At 38.5% G+C, this 16,562-nt stretch overlaps 1 protein-coding gene across 4 annotated transcripts in view; it reads right to left on the bottom strand.

Annotated features, from left to right (window-relative positions):
* Positions 1-16,562, bottom strand: part of TfAP-2 (transcription factor AP-2) — a 470,810-nt gene that overhangs the window by 241,573 nt on the left and 212,675 nt on the right. For 2 of the 4 annotated variants that reach the window (XM_087342922.1, XM_087342923.1), the window contains one exon: positions 3,445-3,596. The exons of the other annotated variants lie outside the window; for them this stretch is intronic. In XM_087342922.1, the coding sequence (XP_087199048.1) occupies positions 3,445-3,507 (63 nt within the window). In that variant the 5' untranslated portion in view covers positions 3,508-3,596. The remainder of the gene's footprint in view (positions 1-3,444; positions 3,597-16,562) is intronic. 4 annotated transcript variants of the gene reach the window in all.

Below are 16,562 nucleotides of genomic sequence, written 5' to 3'. Positions count from 1 at the left end.
AAGGGGAGGAATAAGAAATAAAATTAAACGCCTAATGTCTTAACTTGGTACGCGATGGTAAGACTTCAGGTTCTCAAGACGATGAGTTTTAGGATGATTGACTTTCGGTACGTCGCAGTCTGGTAGAAACTGACCAATGTTTCGGAGGAGTTTACTGCCTCCATCATCAGACAAGTCCTGATAATAGAGGCAGTAAGCACATCTAACAAAAGAAACAGGAAACATTCTGGCATGGGTTTACTTCCTATTTGGGAGTGCACGTCCGTATTTTACTCTGTTGTCCTGTGAACGCGTGTCGAAAAGACGCAGAACCTGATGAATAATTCTGAGGTGGGAAAGCAATATGCCTAATGCTTTATAATGCGGACGAGGGGGGGGGGGTGAGTACTTGTCTCACCACCTGTGTAATGTGCTGTTAATACGGAGCCAATTACACAAAAATCATCCGAGACCTGAGACAAATGTCTTCTGAGTTGTAGCGCTGTATAGTCTGATGTGAGTTTACCAACACTTCAGAGGTCCTTGCTGCCTCCATTATCTGGGCGATGAATGTACAATCCTACTTAATCCGAAGGAAAAGAAATTTCCCCAGAACGAAACTTGTACGTCCGTCCATCCACAGAATGTACTTTAATAACAAATCCGTTACTGACTGCTAGTTCGCTACCGGAATTTGACTAGCTCAGCGGTGTATTAACTTTTCAAGACGGTCTCTGCTCCGTGGAGATAGGCAGTTTGTTATTCAGCAATGTTGAAGGAGCAGCTGCCCCTCGTTCACTGTGTAAGAATTAAAACGAAGGAATTTCTAGGGCGCCCAACAACCCTGGAAAACTACTAGATTTCTAGACAAAGTTTTAGAAACAAAATAACACAAATGCTCCTTATTTATACTGCCAACAGTTTTATTTACCAATTAAGTCATCGAACGTCGTGGTCGAGTGGTTAGCATTCCTTCGTGTTCGGGAAGTCCCAACTTCAAATATCGGCTCGGATGCCGGCTATCCTGATAGGTTTTTAGTTGTTTTTCTCAGGACACCCAGGACAGTAACTTAAATTAGGCCACGATCGGTCGCTTACACATCCTTTCAAATTCATTATTCGCTACTATCCTCTCATTCAACGCTATACAATCTGAGTTACTCAAAAAACGTCGTTAAATAAACCGTAAATTAAATAAATAAATTAAATTACTGTTTTGCCTCTGGAGTCATATTCGCACATTGCCTGCACTCACAGAGGTTCAGTAAATCGAGTTCAAAGCAAATCGAATTTGATTATCGACTCTACGTACACACGAGTAGGCCGAAACATACCAAAGGGAATACCGACATTTTCTAAAGGTTTGTAACAATGGCTGATTCATTATAGGAGCATTATTGTGACCGTTTTCAATATAATAATAAGTGTATCATAACAACCAACGACGTGAAGAAGGGAGTGGAATCAACCTCCGAAACGTCGTTTATATAAAATATACAGCAACCAATTATCGACGTCCAACATGACGTTGCAAAACGAAACAAATTGAGGTGACGATTACAATCTGCCAATTTCCTTAATACTAGACTATAAATTTGTGTGGCGATATGTTTCTGACAAACGTGCTAATACTATGAGTGAAATAACCCTTAAAGGTACAAGCAATCTTTCGGAACCCCGAGGGCTGTATTTTCTCGTGACACTGTAACCCGACTGTGAAAGAGCCACCAATTAACGTCATGTCTCACAGCGGCAATAGCTAGAAGACGTCCAGTTGGTAATCACAGCAGCTCAAACGCATAACCCTTGGCTCTGAACTGTTTATCTGAGTTTCGCTCAAGGCACAGCTGTTTGTATGTGTTTCATTATTGTCCACACGTTCCGCCATTCAATTAGCTCTGATACAGCACCAAACAATCAATCAATTGTCGGATGGACCTGTGTTATAATCCTTTGCCCAAATGACAGGCGACAGTTTTAAAAGGAAGTGTAAATTTAAACTGTTATAATTTTTCAGAAAAACAAGCGAATTATTGTGTATATTTAAACACATTTATCAGATCCATTGGTCACACAAGTAACAAATTCCATAGACACATGTTTAAAATTTCATAATTAATCCTATTTTTAATGTACAAGTTTTAAATTTAACCCTTCCCGTCTCAGTAAGTTTTTTTTTTTACAAATTCTGATGAAAATCTGACGCAATATTAAGAAATCTCCGTAAAATTTAAAATAAAGATTCAAATTTTAGACAATACGGATGCATTGCGGTCTTGACGTCATGAAATTTTATATGTGGCTGTAAACTTTAAGTCAGAAGACGCAGACGATACTCTCTTCAAAAACGTCGATAAGCACATAAAGGTATAAACGGTGTCACATGCCAGTAACAACGAAATTTTAACAAAGCATAACATTTATTTAAACAATTTGTTCCAAACACGGTCAGAAAGTTTTTAAATAACAATACAAATAATCTGCGTAATCATTAATCCTTAAATGCTCGATATCGGGTAGACGTACCTGCCGCCTGTAAAGTGTTTATTATTACCACGTATATCAACTGCAGTCGTTTAATTTTTATGTACTCGTAAAAGTAAAAGGTTGTTTGTTATCTTGAGGGTTATTAATGTCTTACACGAAAAGACGTTCGGTGACATACGGTTTCCTACTTACCCGTAAAATTAGGCCTACAGCATAGCGATTTACACAACACACTTGAAGAGAGTTGCATGGAATACGTAGCAGCGCGGATGAAACGTATTCACGCAAATGCGAGCTAGCAGAGGTGAGGTAGGCTAGTTAATTTCTCGTTGGTTAATTCATTTATTGAACAGAATTTCCTACCGATAACAGATTTTCTTTTTAACATCTAATATCGGATATTTACACTTCCCCTAGCAAATCACCATAAATATAATGACGATTATCTTCTGGTTTGTAGCGCCGTGTAGTCTAAGTAGAAACTGACGACATTTCAGAGGTGCTGTCTGTTTCCATAATCAGGACTCATCGTAACAAGCACCTGCGAGACAGCTGTAAACGTCTACCAGACGACGGGGCGCAGTAACCCAAAGACAAGACGCCATGAAAATCTTAAATCTCACAAAATTGCCATAATTTAAATGTAACGTGTAAAAGGTTACATTTGTCTAAAATCCAAATTCAACGCCAGTTGCATATTAGGATAGGAAGTCAAATATAATAGATTCATAAGATAAAACATCTATGTGAAGAAATATTCACCATGAACCTTACGAGGACAAATTTACGTTGTCACAAACGAACGTGTTACAATAACTTTACGATTTGTTTCCAGTCAACACTGTTTCTAAACCAGACAATCAGTTGTTCTTAAAGGCGCGTTACGAATCGGAGCTAAAAATTTTCACAATTCATAAAATTAGTAACCAGGGCCCTTTAAAGTACAAACGCATGCTTTGCTGAACGAATGTGACTTACCCACGGTGCACTGCAATCAGCGCTACCCAGCGGCTGAAAAGCGGGAACACAGCGAAATGTCATTGTTTTCGGAACCAGGACTGCCGATGCTTACAAACTTGTAGACGTGATGAATTGATTCAGAGTGGTTCAAGCGTGATTACGCTTCACAACTTACCTAGAACAAAGCGAAACACTAAGTTAGTGAACTATTAGTCAGCAAAATCTCCCACAGATACAAGACACAGAAGCTGATTCTGGGAATCACATTCTTAAGCAGCCATTATTATGACGTATTCACGACAACGGCCGTAAGTTAAACACACATACAAAACTGCGAGGGCAAGTGACCTGTGTGTAAGTGAAGCTGTCTTCATAATTACAAAAAAGAAGATAAGCGAGTAGAATCTTAACACTCAGCAAATAAAGTCTATCGATTTCAAAGAGACAACACACACGAACAAAACTGGAAACTGCGGTTAGAACGCTGCCCTTGTAATCCTGGGGTCTCGGGTTCGATTCCCGGCGGTGCCCGAATTTATAACTTGTGTTGGGCAAGGCCGTGGTCTAGGCAACACGGAGTTTTCCTCCGGGGGCTTCCCCGGTTTCTCCGTGGCATCCCAACAATTACTCCATTCACACACAGAAGAAGGCAATGGCAAACCACTTCTGGATCATCTGCCAAGAACGTATATGAACAGGTCCCAGTCCGAGAAAAGGATGGAAGGATCCTGTTCATATGGACCTGTCGTCAGACAGAACACTAAATAAAATATAAATAAAAAACTATGCTTCCAGGAACTAAATTTGAATATTTATGGAAAACGTTTCAACTTTCGTATTTACAAAATTATACATAGTTTACTCTAACAAACTTAAAGAAAAAATAGAACACAAATACTAAATAGTGTTTAAGAAAAAAATTGTTTATTTATATGAATCAGAAGAGTGGACAAAGCATAAGATAATAAAGGAAACATAAAAGGTGCCGAAACGCTTTTTCTGAGACCAGTGGCAGAATTTACATCGACATAAATGTTGGATAAAGACGTACGAGACGATTATACGTTAATAACATTGGAAAGAGAATATCTGACTACAAGAACACATGGCGGTAACATATTTTGTGTGGAAGCAAATTGAATCGCAAAGAGTTTTGAATTACTGAACTGCCCAAGAGGAAAAATAAATACTGGAACATCAATACAACATGTTCTGAGTAAATGAATTTTTAATGTGAAGGAAACACAGTATTTGAAGCTGATGATAAGAAACAAATAAACATTTAGAAGGGAAAAAAGTGAAACAGAACGTCTGTTCATGTATAAATCTTTCTCCGTTAAGATCATGCAAGGCGCGGGAATAAAGCTCGTTAAATTTTCAGATCTCCGTACATGATCTAGGCGAGTGGCCAGCGAAAGACTTCAGAGCTCTACAGGACGAAGCACGAAAAATCCCTGGAAGTCTTTGCCGGCGATTAACCTTCACTTGTTCTGATGGTACAGAGTACAAATAAAGAGACAGAGGTAGACTACGTTCAATTACATAAAGAATATTTTTATTTATTTATTATTTATTTAGTGTCCTGTCTGACAACAGGTCCATATGAACAGGATCCTTCCATCCTTTTCTCGGACTGGGACCTGTTCATATACGTTCTTGGCAGATGATCCAGAAGTGGTTTGCCATTGCCTTCTTCTGTGTGTAAATGGAGTAATTGTTGGGATGCTACGGAGAAACCGGGGAAGACCCCGGAGGAAAACTCCGTGTTGCCTAGACCACGGCCTTGCCCAACACAAGTTATAAATACGGGCACCGCCGGGAATCGAACCCGAGACCCCAGGATCACAAGGCCAGCGTTCTAACCGCTAGACCACCGTGGCTAGAAAGAATATATCGTTTATTAAAGATTTATGAGAAAATAAGACATTTTAAGGTTTTTAAGTAAAATAAAATGTCTCTCTTTACATGTCTATATTGCATCTGCAGACACAAGGAAAAGAAACGAGAGTAACAATGAATGGAAAGATACGCACAAAGAAAGTGCCACATAACCGAAGAACGAATTTGCAGTTCAAAATCCACGAAGTTGTAACGAAACATCCCACGCTCTATTTACAAACTGCCTCACATTTTTATGTTTTTGTTGCAGAAAATCAATTGAATGTCAAGATTACTAAATTAATTACACTTTTGTGCCTTCAGCCCAACATTTGAAACAAGTATTTCAGTGGTTCAAAAAATATAGTACGTTTATCTACGTAATTTCGTACATAAAGTAAGAGAATAAATTACTCGTTTGGAATTTTGAAACAACTGAAAACATGCTCGACACAGCTATTCATCAATAATTTTGGAAAAATGTTTTCTGCGGGTAGCATTTTCTGGTAACCTATAGAACGAATCCAAGTCTCTCGTCCATCTAAAGCCTGTAAAATTGTTAATTATGACATTAAGTAATCCTTACTGCGTAAATTTGGCAATCAGAACACGGTAATACTATATTAAAAACTGATTCACTAACTTCGTATAAAACGTAAACACATTTCGGTGTTAAATCTTCTGGGTTGTAACTCCATGCGGACTTATACGTAGATAAAGAATAGCCTCTGCTTCCAGACCGGCTCTGAATCCCATCCAGCCTCCTGTCTCATGAGTACCGGGGTCCTTTCCCGGGTATAAAGAGCGGCCGATGCGTGACGCCGACCACCTCTAGTGCCGAGGTCAAAAATGAGTACAAGATTTTCCTCCCCTCCCCCAAGCGCCTACATGGCATGGAGCGGGACAGCTTTACTTTCTTACTGACGTTTCGGAGGAAAACACTGCTTCCATTTCGAAGTACTTCCTAGCTGTTTCCGTAGACTATCGTCAATTATACATAATTTATTTTGGTGTAGTTGTTCCGAGTCATTTTAATTTTGTAGCAGTATCAAGCGATTTATTGCCATCTTGAGTTAGGGGTATGTGTCAATTCGTTTTTGTTGAAATGTCAGAATAAATCCACCGTCTTAGCAACTGCGTGATGCCCGAGCGCCTACGACAGAACCGACCGGGCAAGGGAGCTTCCTCCGCGGCCGACTGACGGTTCTTCAGAAGCCCATGACACGCTCAGGTACTCAAGAAATTACAGATCTTTATGTAACTCGAAGCTTCATTACGATACTACATTCACAAACTCCCGCAAAATACCTCTATTCTAAGCCGGATGAATCCAATCCACATCATTAAAATCTATTTCCCCAAGATTCAATTCAATATTATTCTAGATCTTCCGAATGGTATCTTACCTCAAACCTACAACATAAACTTTATTAGTATTTCTTGTTTCCTCTTTGCGCGCTACATGCACCGCCAATCTCATCCTCATCGATGTGATCAATCTAATACTATTTGGCGAAGAGTACGAATTATACAGCTCTTCTTTATACGGAAATATAGACACCTGCATATAGCGGAACCAAAGGAACCGGAAAATTTTAACAATCGGACAGGTTTTCGATTGAAATAATTATTTACTAACTTGGTCTACGTTAAGTGACACAAGTATTTATGAAGATACCTATGGACCTAATCAGAAGTCACAAATTTATGTTGCACAGAGATACCACACTGTACACAAAACAAAAACGATTTCCTTTACCTCAGCCCTGAAGATGGAGGCATTATGTTTTTCCGAAACATTGACTTCTACCTACAAGTCCACACACCGTCGTAGCTCAGAAAATCAACATCGACATTTTCATGAGAACTTCAAATATCATATTTCTCTGTTATTCACATATTCCATGGACTGGAAACTCAGAATTAATGTGACGATGCAAGAATCATAAACGAGGCTTCTACAATGTCAGAAGAATGAGCGAGATTTGAAGCTGTGAATCAATGCATATTGGACAAAACGAACAGTGAGACAAAGAATAATGTTTATTGATTTTTCCTTGGTCGATAAAGTTCTTAGTAATGACGGTGATGGCATATGTTATACCATTGGGCGGTTTTCATAGGTACTTCTAACGATGATAAAGGCATTAAACGGATAAAAGAAGAGGGGAAAAGAGACCACAGATAAAAATACGAAAAATGTTATACACCTTGTATTTGAAGAGACCTTTTTCACTAGCCAGTGTAGATAGATAGATAAATAAATAAATAAATTAATAACATAACCTCAACAATTAAATTTAATACACATCTCAGCCGCTTTAATTCTTGTGTTATAAATTATGAATTTAAATTTTATTATGCAAATTACTCGCACATAATGTATCCAGGAAGCAACCATGACCACAATAAATCTGAGAGACGTAGAGTAGGCCTAAATGCAAACGCAGGAATCACAAAACGCTCTCTGATGTCAACAGGCGCTGAGCGCCTATTGAAAGCGGCAGCGTGATTATCGCTTGTTTGCAGACTATGGAGTAATCAATGGCACAGTTACTCTGCCTACCTTCCCGTCAGTATGTACCTGTGTATCCAGCATCAGAGGTACTGCTCATTTTATGCAGTACCAATAAATCGTAGTACGTCCGGGGGTGGTCTCTTGTTGACTGAATTGGTTTGTGTGGTTTAGCATGCATTGTTTGAGCAGCGGGGGGAGATGGCCGTTACGGGGACAGGGGGATGAGGCATTGGTTAATGAGGATATCAAATACAGTTAGTTGATTGATGTTTGGCTGGCACGTAGGATGGTTGCGACAGGAATATCGAGAGAGCTGTCAGGCTAGTTTCAGGGTAGTCAGAGGGTCTCTCATGTATGGCTGGCTAGTGGTGAGAAATGCTAGGTTATGATCAACAAAGACGATTATTTGCAGAATTCGAACAATAGTCATAAACGGAATTACGTCTACTCTACAAAAGAAAATATGTAAGAAAGGGTGATTACATTTTTAAATTGATATTTATAAATGGATTTCAAAATTAACAAATAATTTCAAGAATTTTATGTGGTAAAACTGAAATTCAGCCCAAACAGGCGTCATTATGAAAACTGTATTTCAGCATCACATTAGTGTCTACTCACTGAATCAAAAAAAATGGTTAATGTTTTTGTTCCGGTCGTTTGTTCTGACTTCGCCTTTTTATACGTCACTTTAACTGCATGCAAACGAAATGACATGGAAGGGGAGAGGACTGATGATCCAGCAGACGCTGGAAAGTAAAGGCCAAAGCAAATCTCGAAGTACTAAAAGAAATTCGGCGCGATTATCTTCCATTTACAGAAGATCAGACACGGAAATGCGTGCATCTTAAGACACTGCAAACGAGGAAGGCATTAGGCCGCCTGATCCCAAGAAAACAAGAAGAGAAAAGATACGGTAAGATCTGAGGTCCTCACGGCTGCGTCTTCTGGTTTACTGCGTCGTGTAGATGTTTACCGAAGTCTGAGAGATTCGTCATGCATGTTTCCGTCGCCAGGCCAATAGCCCAGATGGCTCTGCATGAAAACAACTAACATGTCGAAATACGAGAATTTAGTATAGATTTAAAATAACAGCTGACAGTCTGATCTTCTGAACACGACAATTCGGCAGGTTGGATTCGGGAATCAGGCGACGATACCTCACTCGGGTGAAACCCAGACTGTCCTGAGGAACAAACGGTACTTAGCTCTTCCTGTGCTTCGCCAAGCGTGGTCTTAATGAATGGGATGATACCATGTGATCCGTAACAAACCACGCTGAATCAGAAATCGTGACTGGATGAACCCCTCGGCTAGCAAGATTCGCTTGTATCTCAACATGTTATAAGAATGAATATAAATAACAATGTGTACCATATAAAAGTATTCTCCGCTTAACGTAGATGGTCCGGTAAAGTCACGTGTTGCTTAACGAAGCAGCACCAACCTTAGAACTTTACAAATGATAAATAGGATTAGAAGGAAAGCGGTTATGGCCTATTTAAAGTTTTTAGACTGTAAGAACTACGGAAAACAACCACATGGTAGCAGTTATTCCTAGAATTTTCTCGTAAATGCAATTTAAACTTTGTTACTGCGGCTTCTAAACACTTAAAAGCTTTGCCACATTTTCGAAGTATTGATTTTCTCCCTTTGTGGATTATAATGATATTGTCGTGTAGTCAGGTGACGAGATATTCTCAAAAATCTGATAAACATCTAATTGCGTTTGGTGCGAACTCATGGTGACAACTAATAAATTTACTCAAATTTTAATAAAATCCCCTCCAAAATTAACTCACCAGACTTATCAATAATTGTGGGAGACGGAAGATGCTAATGCCAGTAGACAGACAAAGCACGGAACAACCACTACATTCACCTCCTCTAACAGACGCCATCATAAATGCACTCTTGTGATGACAGAAGGCAACACAAAAGGAAATAAACAGAAGGCACTTGAGTTACAGGGTGGTACCCCCACTCCACGACTATAAAATATGACAGCCACGGGGATCTACAAGTGAAATGTCATCCAGTGGCAAGCACCATGTGACTTACTACAGACTTGAATCATTCATGCTTGCAAGAGGCAGGTTTCTTGTATCCGCAGACAAGAGAAGGTGCATGCTGCGAGACCAATAGCCTCGTATTAATATCGCCGGCCGGTCGGACGTCTTGAAAGCTCTCCGTTCACTTTCGTTCCTACTGAGGAGCAAATCCTACGCGTAGCGTTCTCATGTGTGACAGCAAAAGGCAACCTCGCACAAAGAGTACTTTCGTAAAATAAACAAGACCCTCCAACAAAATATGACGCCTGAATACGTGGTGAGCTAACAAGAACTGTGAATGTTTGGTACCTTGAAGACAACTGTCTTTGCGATGTTTCGCCATGTAGGCTGGCAGAAATTGACAGACGTTTCAGAGGTACTTACTGCCGCCATCATCAGGGCGATGATTGAGACAGAAAGAATCTCTAAAACGTCGGTCGATTTCTATCAAACGACGAGGCGCAACGTTCCAGAAGACAATCATAATCATTCTCGTCGTCGTGATAACCTGGCATCTCATTTAAAACCTTACGTTTTACTTATATTTGTGCGTAGATTTAGACTATTCTAAATTTGAAATTTTAAATGTCTTTTTTTGTATTTTGGGTTGTTACACTGTGAAAACTTGTACGTACGGTTTAGAGAAACATCTTCGGCACTGAAGCACGAACGTAAGTAACTCAGACTGTTTGGATTACTTCGTCGTTGACAGCCTGTTTAATAATTAGTAAATTCAAGGTTAGAGAAAGGGCAAAATTTCCACACAGAAAAGCAAGAAAGTCAGTTTAATAAATGGGTGTAAGTAATCGTATGTAAATTCGAGATGTCACGAAGAGTAGTTGGTTGAGTGACGTGGAACTTGGCAAAAGCTTTACTACCTTACGGGCAGGAATTCAAAATTCCTGGTGCGAGGCTCCCGGACTTCTAGAAGACTTAACAACCTCTTGTTACTCCTACCAAATATCGTCTATTTTTGAAGTGACTTTATACGAATGGCATATTCATTTCAAATATGGATTATTATTGAACAGACCTGAAAGTAATAGGAACCAGAGTGAACAGTTTAATATGCCGGAACTAAATTTTATCTTTCCAGTTATTATTTGCAATCAGGAATGACTTCAAACGAAATACAAATAAAATATTTTTAAAATGATTGTTATTTCTAAAACAGAAAAATTATACGGCGTTCGCTGCAAAAATTCAGGATTGATACTTATGAAAAAATATCTCATAATTTCCATCTCTTCTGAGACAGATATATTTCTATTAGATTTTATTTAGATTTTATTAAAATTATGTGTAATATAATTTAGCGTTATAATATTAGTATCCATTACTATACATGAGGAAAGTCGAAACATGCTGGAAACGATTAATGAATAACTGTTTTAGAAAACATTGTGTTTGATTTCTTCATATTTATAAACGAGAAATACAAAGATTCCTAAAACTATAAGCAACTGACAAATAAATGTAACTGTTAAGGAACTTTATCTTAAAAGCACGAGAATTTCATGAACGTCCTAGAGATTTTCTGAAGTTTGATCAATTGTCGGCAAATTGTCATATTAAAATATAAAACACTTCCATATTCGTAAGGTAAATAGGAATTTAGGTATTTTCTTCATTTGCTCTGTAACGAGCAAAATTCAAGTGGCTTTTCGAAAGAACCGCGTTTCTTTATTATGTCCTGCGACAGTCAACAAACAACGAATCTTGTGAACCAGCTGTTTTAATAACTGCTTTAAATATATATATATTACGCTGCTTATGACATTGATGCACACATAAACACTTTTTCACGAAGATCTGGGATTAAACCACCCACCGATTTGTGTTTCATGTTTTACACTCAATCGAATCTTCATTATTGAAAGAAAAAGAACGCAGAAGAAAATAATAAACAATTATCATCAGTATCTTCGTTCTCTTTCTGTCGTTACCTTTCTATCTCATTCTTTGTATTCTGCTAATGACGAGGTGATTTGTTTGGTTGGACACAATGCCATTAAGACATGGTAGGACGCCATTGTTGATCTTTGAGTGCATTGTTACGAGGTGATGTGACGTCATGGGGGGGCCTGGGCCCTGTCAAAGGGCCGCTCAAAACCCCCCAGAGGGTTCGAAGTATAAAGAAGTAAGATTGTTTCTTTTATTATGTGACGCTGGAAAATATCTGTGGTTCCTTAATTCCAGCTTCCAATTGTGTTTTCTTACTATTCTTATTGATTTTTTCGAGTGCAGTTGAATCAATCCAATTCCCTGTTTCCTGTTGCTGTGTTATCCATTCTCCTATTTTATTAACCAACCAGAGCGTCTCAATTAGAAACCTGACGTTGTGATGGCTGAAAATTCATTGCACTTCTAACGCAAATTTCACCCTAAAACAATCTGAGCTGACTCCGATAAAAACTGGTTTAATTACTACAACTGTTAAGCCTGTAGTCATTTTAACGAAAAAAAAGGAATGCGTCGACACATTTTACTAAACGTTACCATTAACACTTCATGAATATCCTTTCCGCGGTTCTCAAGTTGTTACATGTAGACAGGAGGACTGACACGACGGACAGACAGATATGGCGAAGTTAACAGGAGAATTATTATGATTTTTAGTTATGAACACGTCTAAAACCTACAATATCATAGACGCCTGAGCACGATTCGAACCCACGAACCTTGCGTTCCCTGAGCCATAGACAGCCAAAACATCTCGAAAGTAATGAATGTGATAAATACATCACTATCACCCCGATAAGATACAAGTACGTAATTATTACTAAAATTCGGGAGCGTTGTACAGAATCTCTAATTATTTGGTTGCATGTCCTGTACAGCCATTATAAAAGAAGGTGCCATAATAAAGAAACACCTGTAACCCTACTTATCCGGTAAGCATTAATTTGTGTCCTTGCATCCAATTACTACTGCAGGTCCTGTGTGGGAATCTGACGTAGTCTAACAAAGACAACTTGCGGGCCGTTTGATTATAGAGGCGACCCATCCAGTGGATTCAACTTTATTTCTTTCTTGTAGTCTGTCTCAGTAAATCGTTACAATTGCTGGGTGTATTATAGTAATAATAAAATATCTGTTACCCCTAGTGGTTAAGGGTGGGATAATACATCTTCGTATAAATAATTGGAACTCTAGAATTTTGTCAGGTTGCTGGAAAAGGACATTTCAGTTACTGAAAGAGCGATATAAAGGTTTAATTTAGTATATAGGAAAACACATTTCTAAGTAACATAAAATTCCAATTAGAATTACAAGTGATGTTCAAAGTGAGAATAAGAATATTTTCTCAGTGTGACACTGTAATTGGCTCTGTCAGATTAATTCATCATATTATCACGTAAGAACTCGAGAGAGACTGAGGTTCAGAAATTTTAGCATCACTACAGAGGCCTGGTTCTTAAAACAGTCGAAATCACTTTGTTGCGTGTAAACCTAAGTATATCCCATTATCATATCCTGTGTCTAAGCCAACAAACCCGATAGAAACATCAGTTTCTTAGAATATTCAAATATCTTTTAAACATTCAAAACATCCCACTCAGAATGTGCATTGGTCGAAGACAGTTGTCTTCCGCGTTATTAAGCCATGTAGTCTGGTACAATTTTCCGACGTTTCAGTAGTACGTGCTGCCTCCGTCATCAAGATTCTTACTCACTGCCCTAATGTTAGTGGGAACACGCACCTCTGAAACGTCGGCCAACTTCTACGAGATTACAAGGCGCAATATTCCAGGACGCTGTCATCTTAATACTCGCTGCTGTGAGAACTTCAGACTATTTACTAAACATACACCCTTTTACTAACTGAAGAATAAGATCAGTTAGATTGGAAAGCTGAATAGTTATTAATCTTTATGTATATCCATTGAAATGCTCTCGAATTCTTGCACTGTTACTGCGGAGAACTTGGACACGAACAGTTACAAGGCGATAAACCTGTTCAGGTCATCCGGAGCCCCCACCTCGCAACTTCTATCTGCAAAGCGCAACGGCTACGCGTTATTTACTGCTGATTCTCTTACGACAGGCATCGGTGTTTTTAGGATGCTACAGCTTTCTGTTAACGACCGTGGTTCGGATCACCAGAATCGAATAAACTAGCACCGTTTCTTATTTGTATTGGTTAGAATGGGTCGATGATTCTGAATTGCGAAAGATGTGGAAGGAAGCGGTCGTGGCTAATTTTAATACATAATTTCAACTCTTGTATTTTCTCAGTCTGTCCAAACAAAACAACGCTGATACGTTAAAATTGCCCTCAGACTTACTGACGTGACGTAGAGCATCTTGTAATTTTATTTTCCGTTTACAGAAATCTACACCTTGTGTTATTTAGAGAATGTTCCCATATATCATTCATGCATGAACAGACTAAGAACATGTAGTCGTAATACTAGGGTCCAGTACCGGGCATTGGCTTAAATCGGTGTCATTTTCAAATCAAATGGAACTGCAACTAGGTAAAACCAATCGGATGGCAGCTTCTGGAAACATAACCAATATGAGGTCAAAATATACCTGTAACACCCACGGATTTTATTCTTTTATTTTGACTTCCAAACAGGTCAAAATGTAAAGGCACTAATTACGAGGGATTACAGGAATAGATGTGATTACATTTGAAGGAGCAGAATACAGGTTAAGGCGGAGTTCAAATGTGCATACTGTCTCCAGACAAATGACAATAAATTCTATCTTACACGCTACAGAACATTATGAACAGACAATACTGGTATTTCTCGAGGGATATACCATACGTCTTATTCGATGCTACAGTCAGATTCGGGCCAGGGTAAGTTCTGAAAAAGGGATTTTCTAAACAATAATTACAACAGGTAGCAGAGTAGAATTTCTTCTTAAATATAAAATTTTACTAAAATCCGGTTAGCGGTCCGCAAGTTTTTACCTGCGGACTGTCGGGCAGACAGACATAGCAAAGATAACATCATATTTTAACAAATTTTCATCACGAATACACCTAAAATCCGATAATGACACTGTAAAGTATGTTAAAAAAATCAAATATCGAAGTTGATCTAACAATAACAAACGACATTTTCTGTTACTATGACTCTCCCCCAGACTTTACAATTACATGAAATCGGAAATTTTCATAAATATCGAAACGGCTAGCAGTTTCTAAAAGGAGCACTCTGATCCATGGGCATAGATAATTACTGCGTTAAGGATAAAAATCACATTTCGTTAATTAAGCTCCATGAAATGAGCTCCAAATTCTCAAGTTACGGGCTAGAAGCAAACGAAATGTTACAGGAACACTTTGGCGTCTTAGCTGTGAGATGTGACTGTAGGACGCAGCCAAGGAGACCTAAGAAGTGCAGAACGGCATGACAGACCGACGCGTGGGGTGACTCCTGGCTTTATAATCACTCGGCTTGATATCAGACCGTCTCCCTGTTTTCTTCTTACACACTGCATATAATTAATGTACCTCAACATCTCTTCTATAAAGATACATAAATGTAGGAATGACTTAAGTCACAAATGATTTATCTAGGTCGTACAATCTTTCGACATCATACACTTCCCAAAGAATGAAACTGGAATTGGACTGAAATATGGACAGCCCATTGAACATATGCATAGCTTATATATCGTCACCAAGTCGTCATAGGCATCTTGCTTATATGCAACAAACAATGAATCATATAGGTTCATTACCATGATCACAAGAGCACTTTCAAATAACACTGTAGTTTTATTAGCATTCTTTAAAAAAACACCAATTAATTTATAAGTCTAATAATGCCACAACAATTTGTTTTGTAAAATGCATAGTTTAAGGCTGATTATAAACGGAAATCGCGGTTAGAATTCGGCTTCAGGCACGTTCATTCACTTACCATTTTGTGTATTGTGTGAAAGGATATATCTCACAAAAGGCGATTTCACCATCTAAGGCATTTCTTATCGGAACTTTTCAGAAATATCTGTGTGACTATAAGTTATCTAGACCTGATCGAGCTGTAATGATATTATCATTATTATTAAGGTCTATCAGTATATTTATTGCCGAGTAAACTGTTATGACAACTTCTTGAAATTAAACCTTCTCCCAGCGAAACAGTTAGAAACTTGTGGTGGGATCCACGTAACACGTGATTCACTTTCGCCCGCAAAGCTTCGGTCCTCTCTTCATACCTGAGGCTTTGCGTGCGCGCGCGGGGCGTCTATCCGAAGGAAGGCAACATTCTCAAATTATCATCATAAATGCCCAAATAATAACATAACAACGATAACTCTGACGTAGATTCCACAGTCAAGTGAAAAAGGGCTAGTTTCCTTTTATAGCCGTACAAAGAAACACACTGACATCACAATCTGTGATCCCTGTTGTGATGATAAATTTGACAAAGACTTCACGGCTCGTCACTGAATTCTTTCGTTAGTTCGTAACCACGCATCCCAAAAACAAATTCAGGTAGCAGTCTGAAAGCCTTGCACTACAGATCAGAATTTAACTTTGCATGATTAAAATATAAATGATGTTTAATATATTATTATGTATACTGCGAGAAGCCGAGAATAGGGACAACTGGAGAGCTCTTTTTGGGCAGAGCAATGGACCTGTCGTAAGACAGAACACTTAATAATAATAATAATAATACTAACATATTTATGTATTTTTAGTATATCCTACAAATAGT

Source organism: Zootermopsis nevadensis, unplaced genomic scaffold, assembly GCF_977971745.1.
Source record: "Zootermopsis nevadensis isolate Lab colony 2312 unplaced genomic scaffold, Znev_1.0 Znev_ptg000004l, whole genome shotgun sequence".
Lineage (NCBI taxonomy): Eukaryota > Metazoa > Arthropoda > Insecta > Blattodea > Termopsidae > Zootermopsis > Zootermopsis nevadensis.
This window is presented reverse-complemented; position numbering and strand designations above follow the sequence as displayed.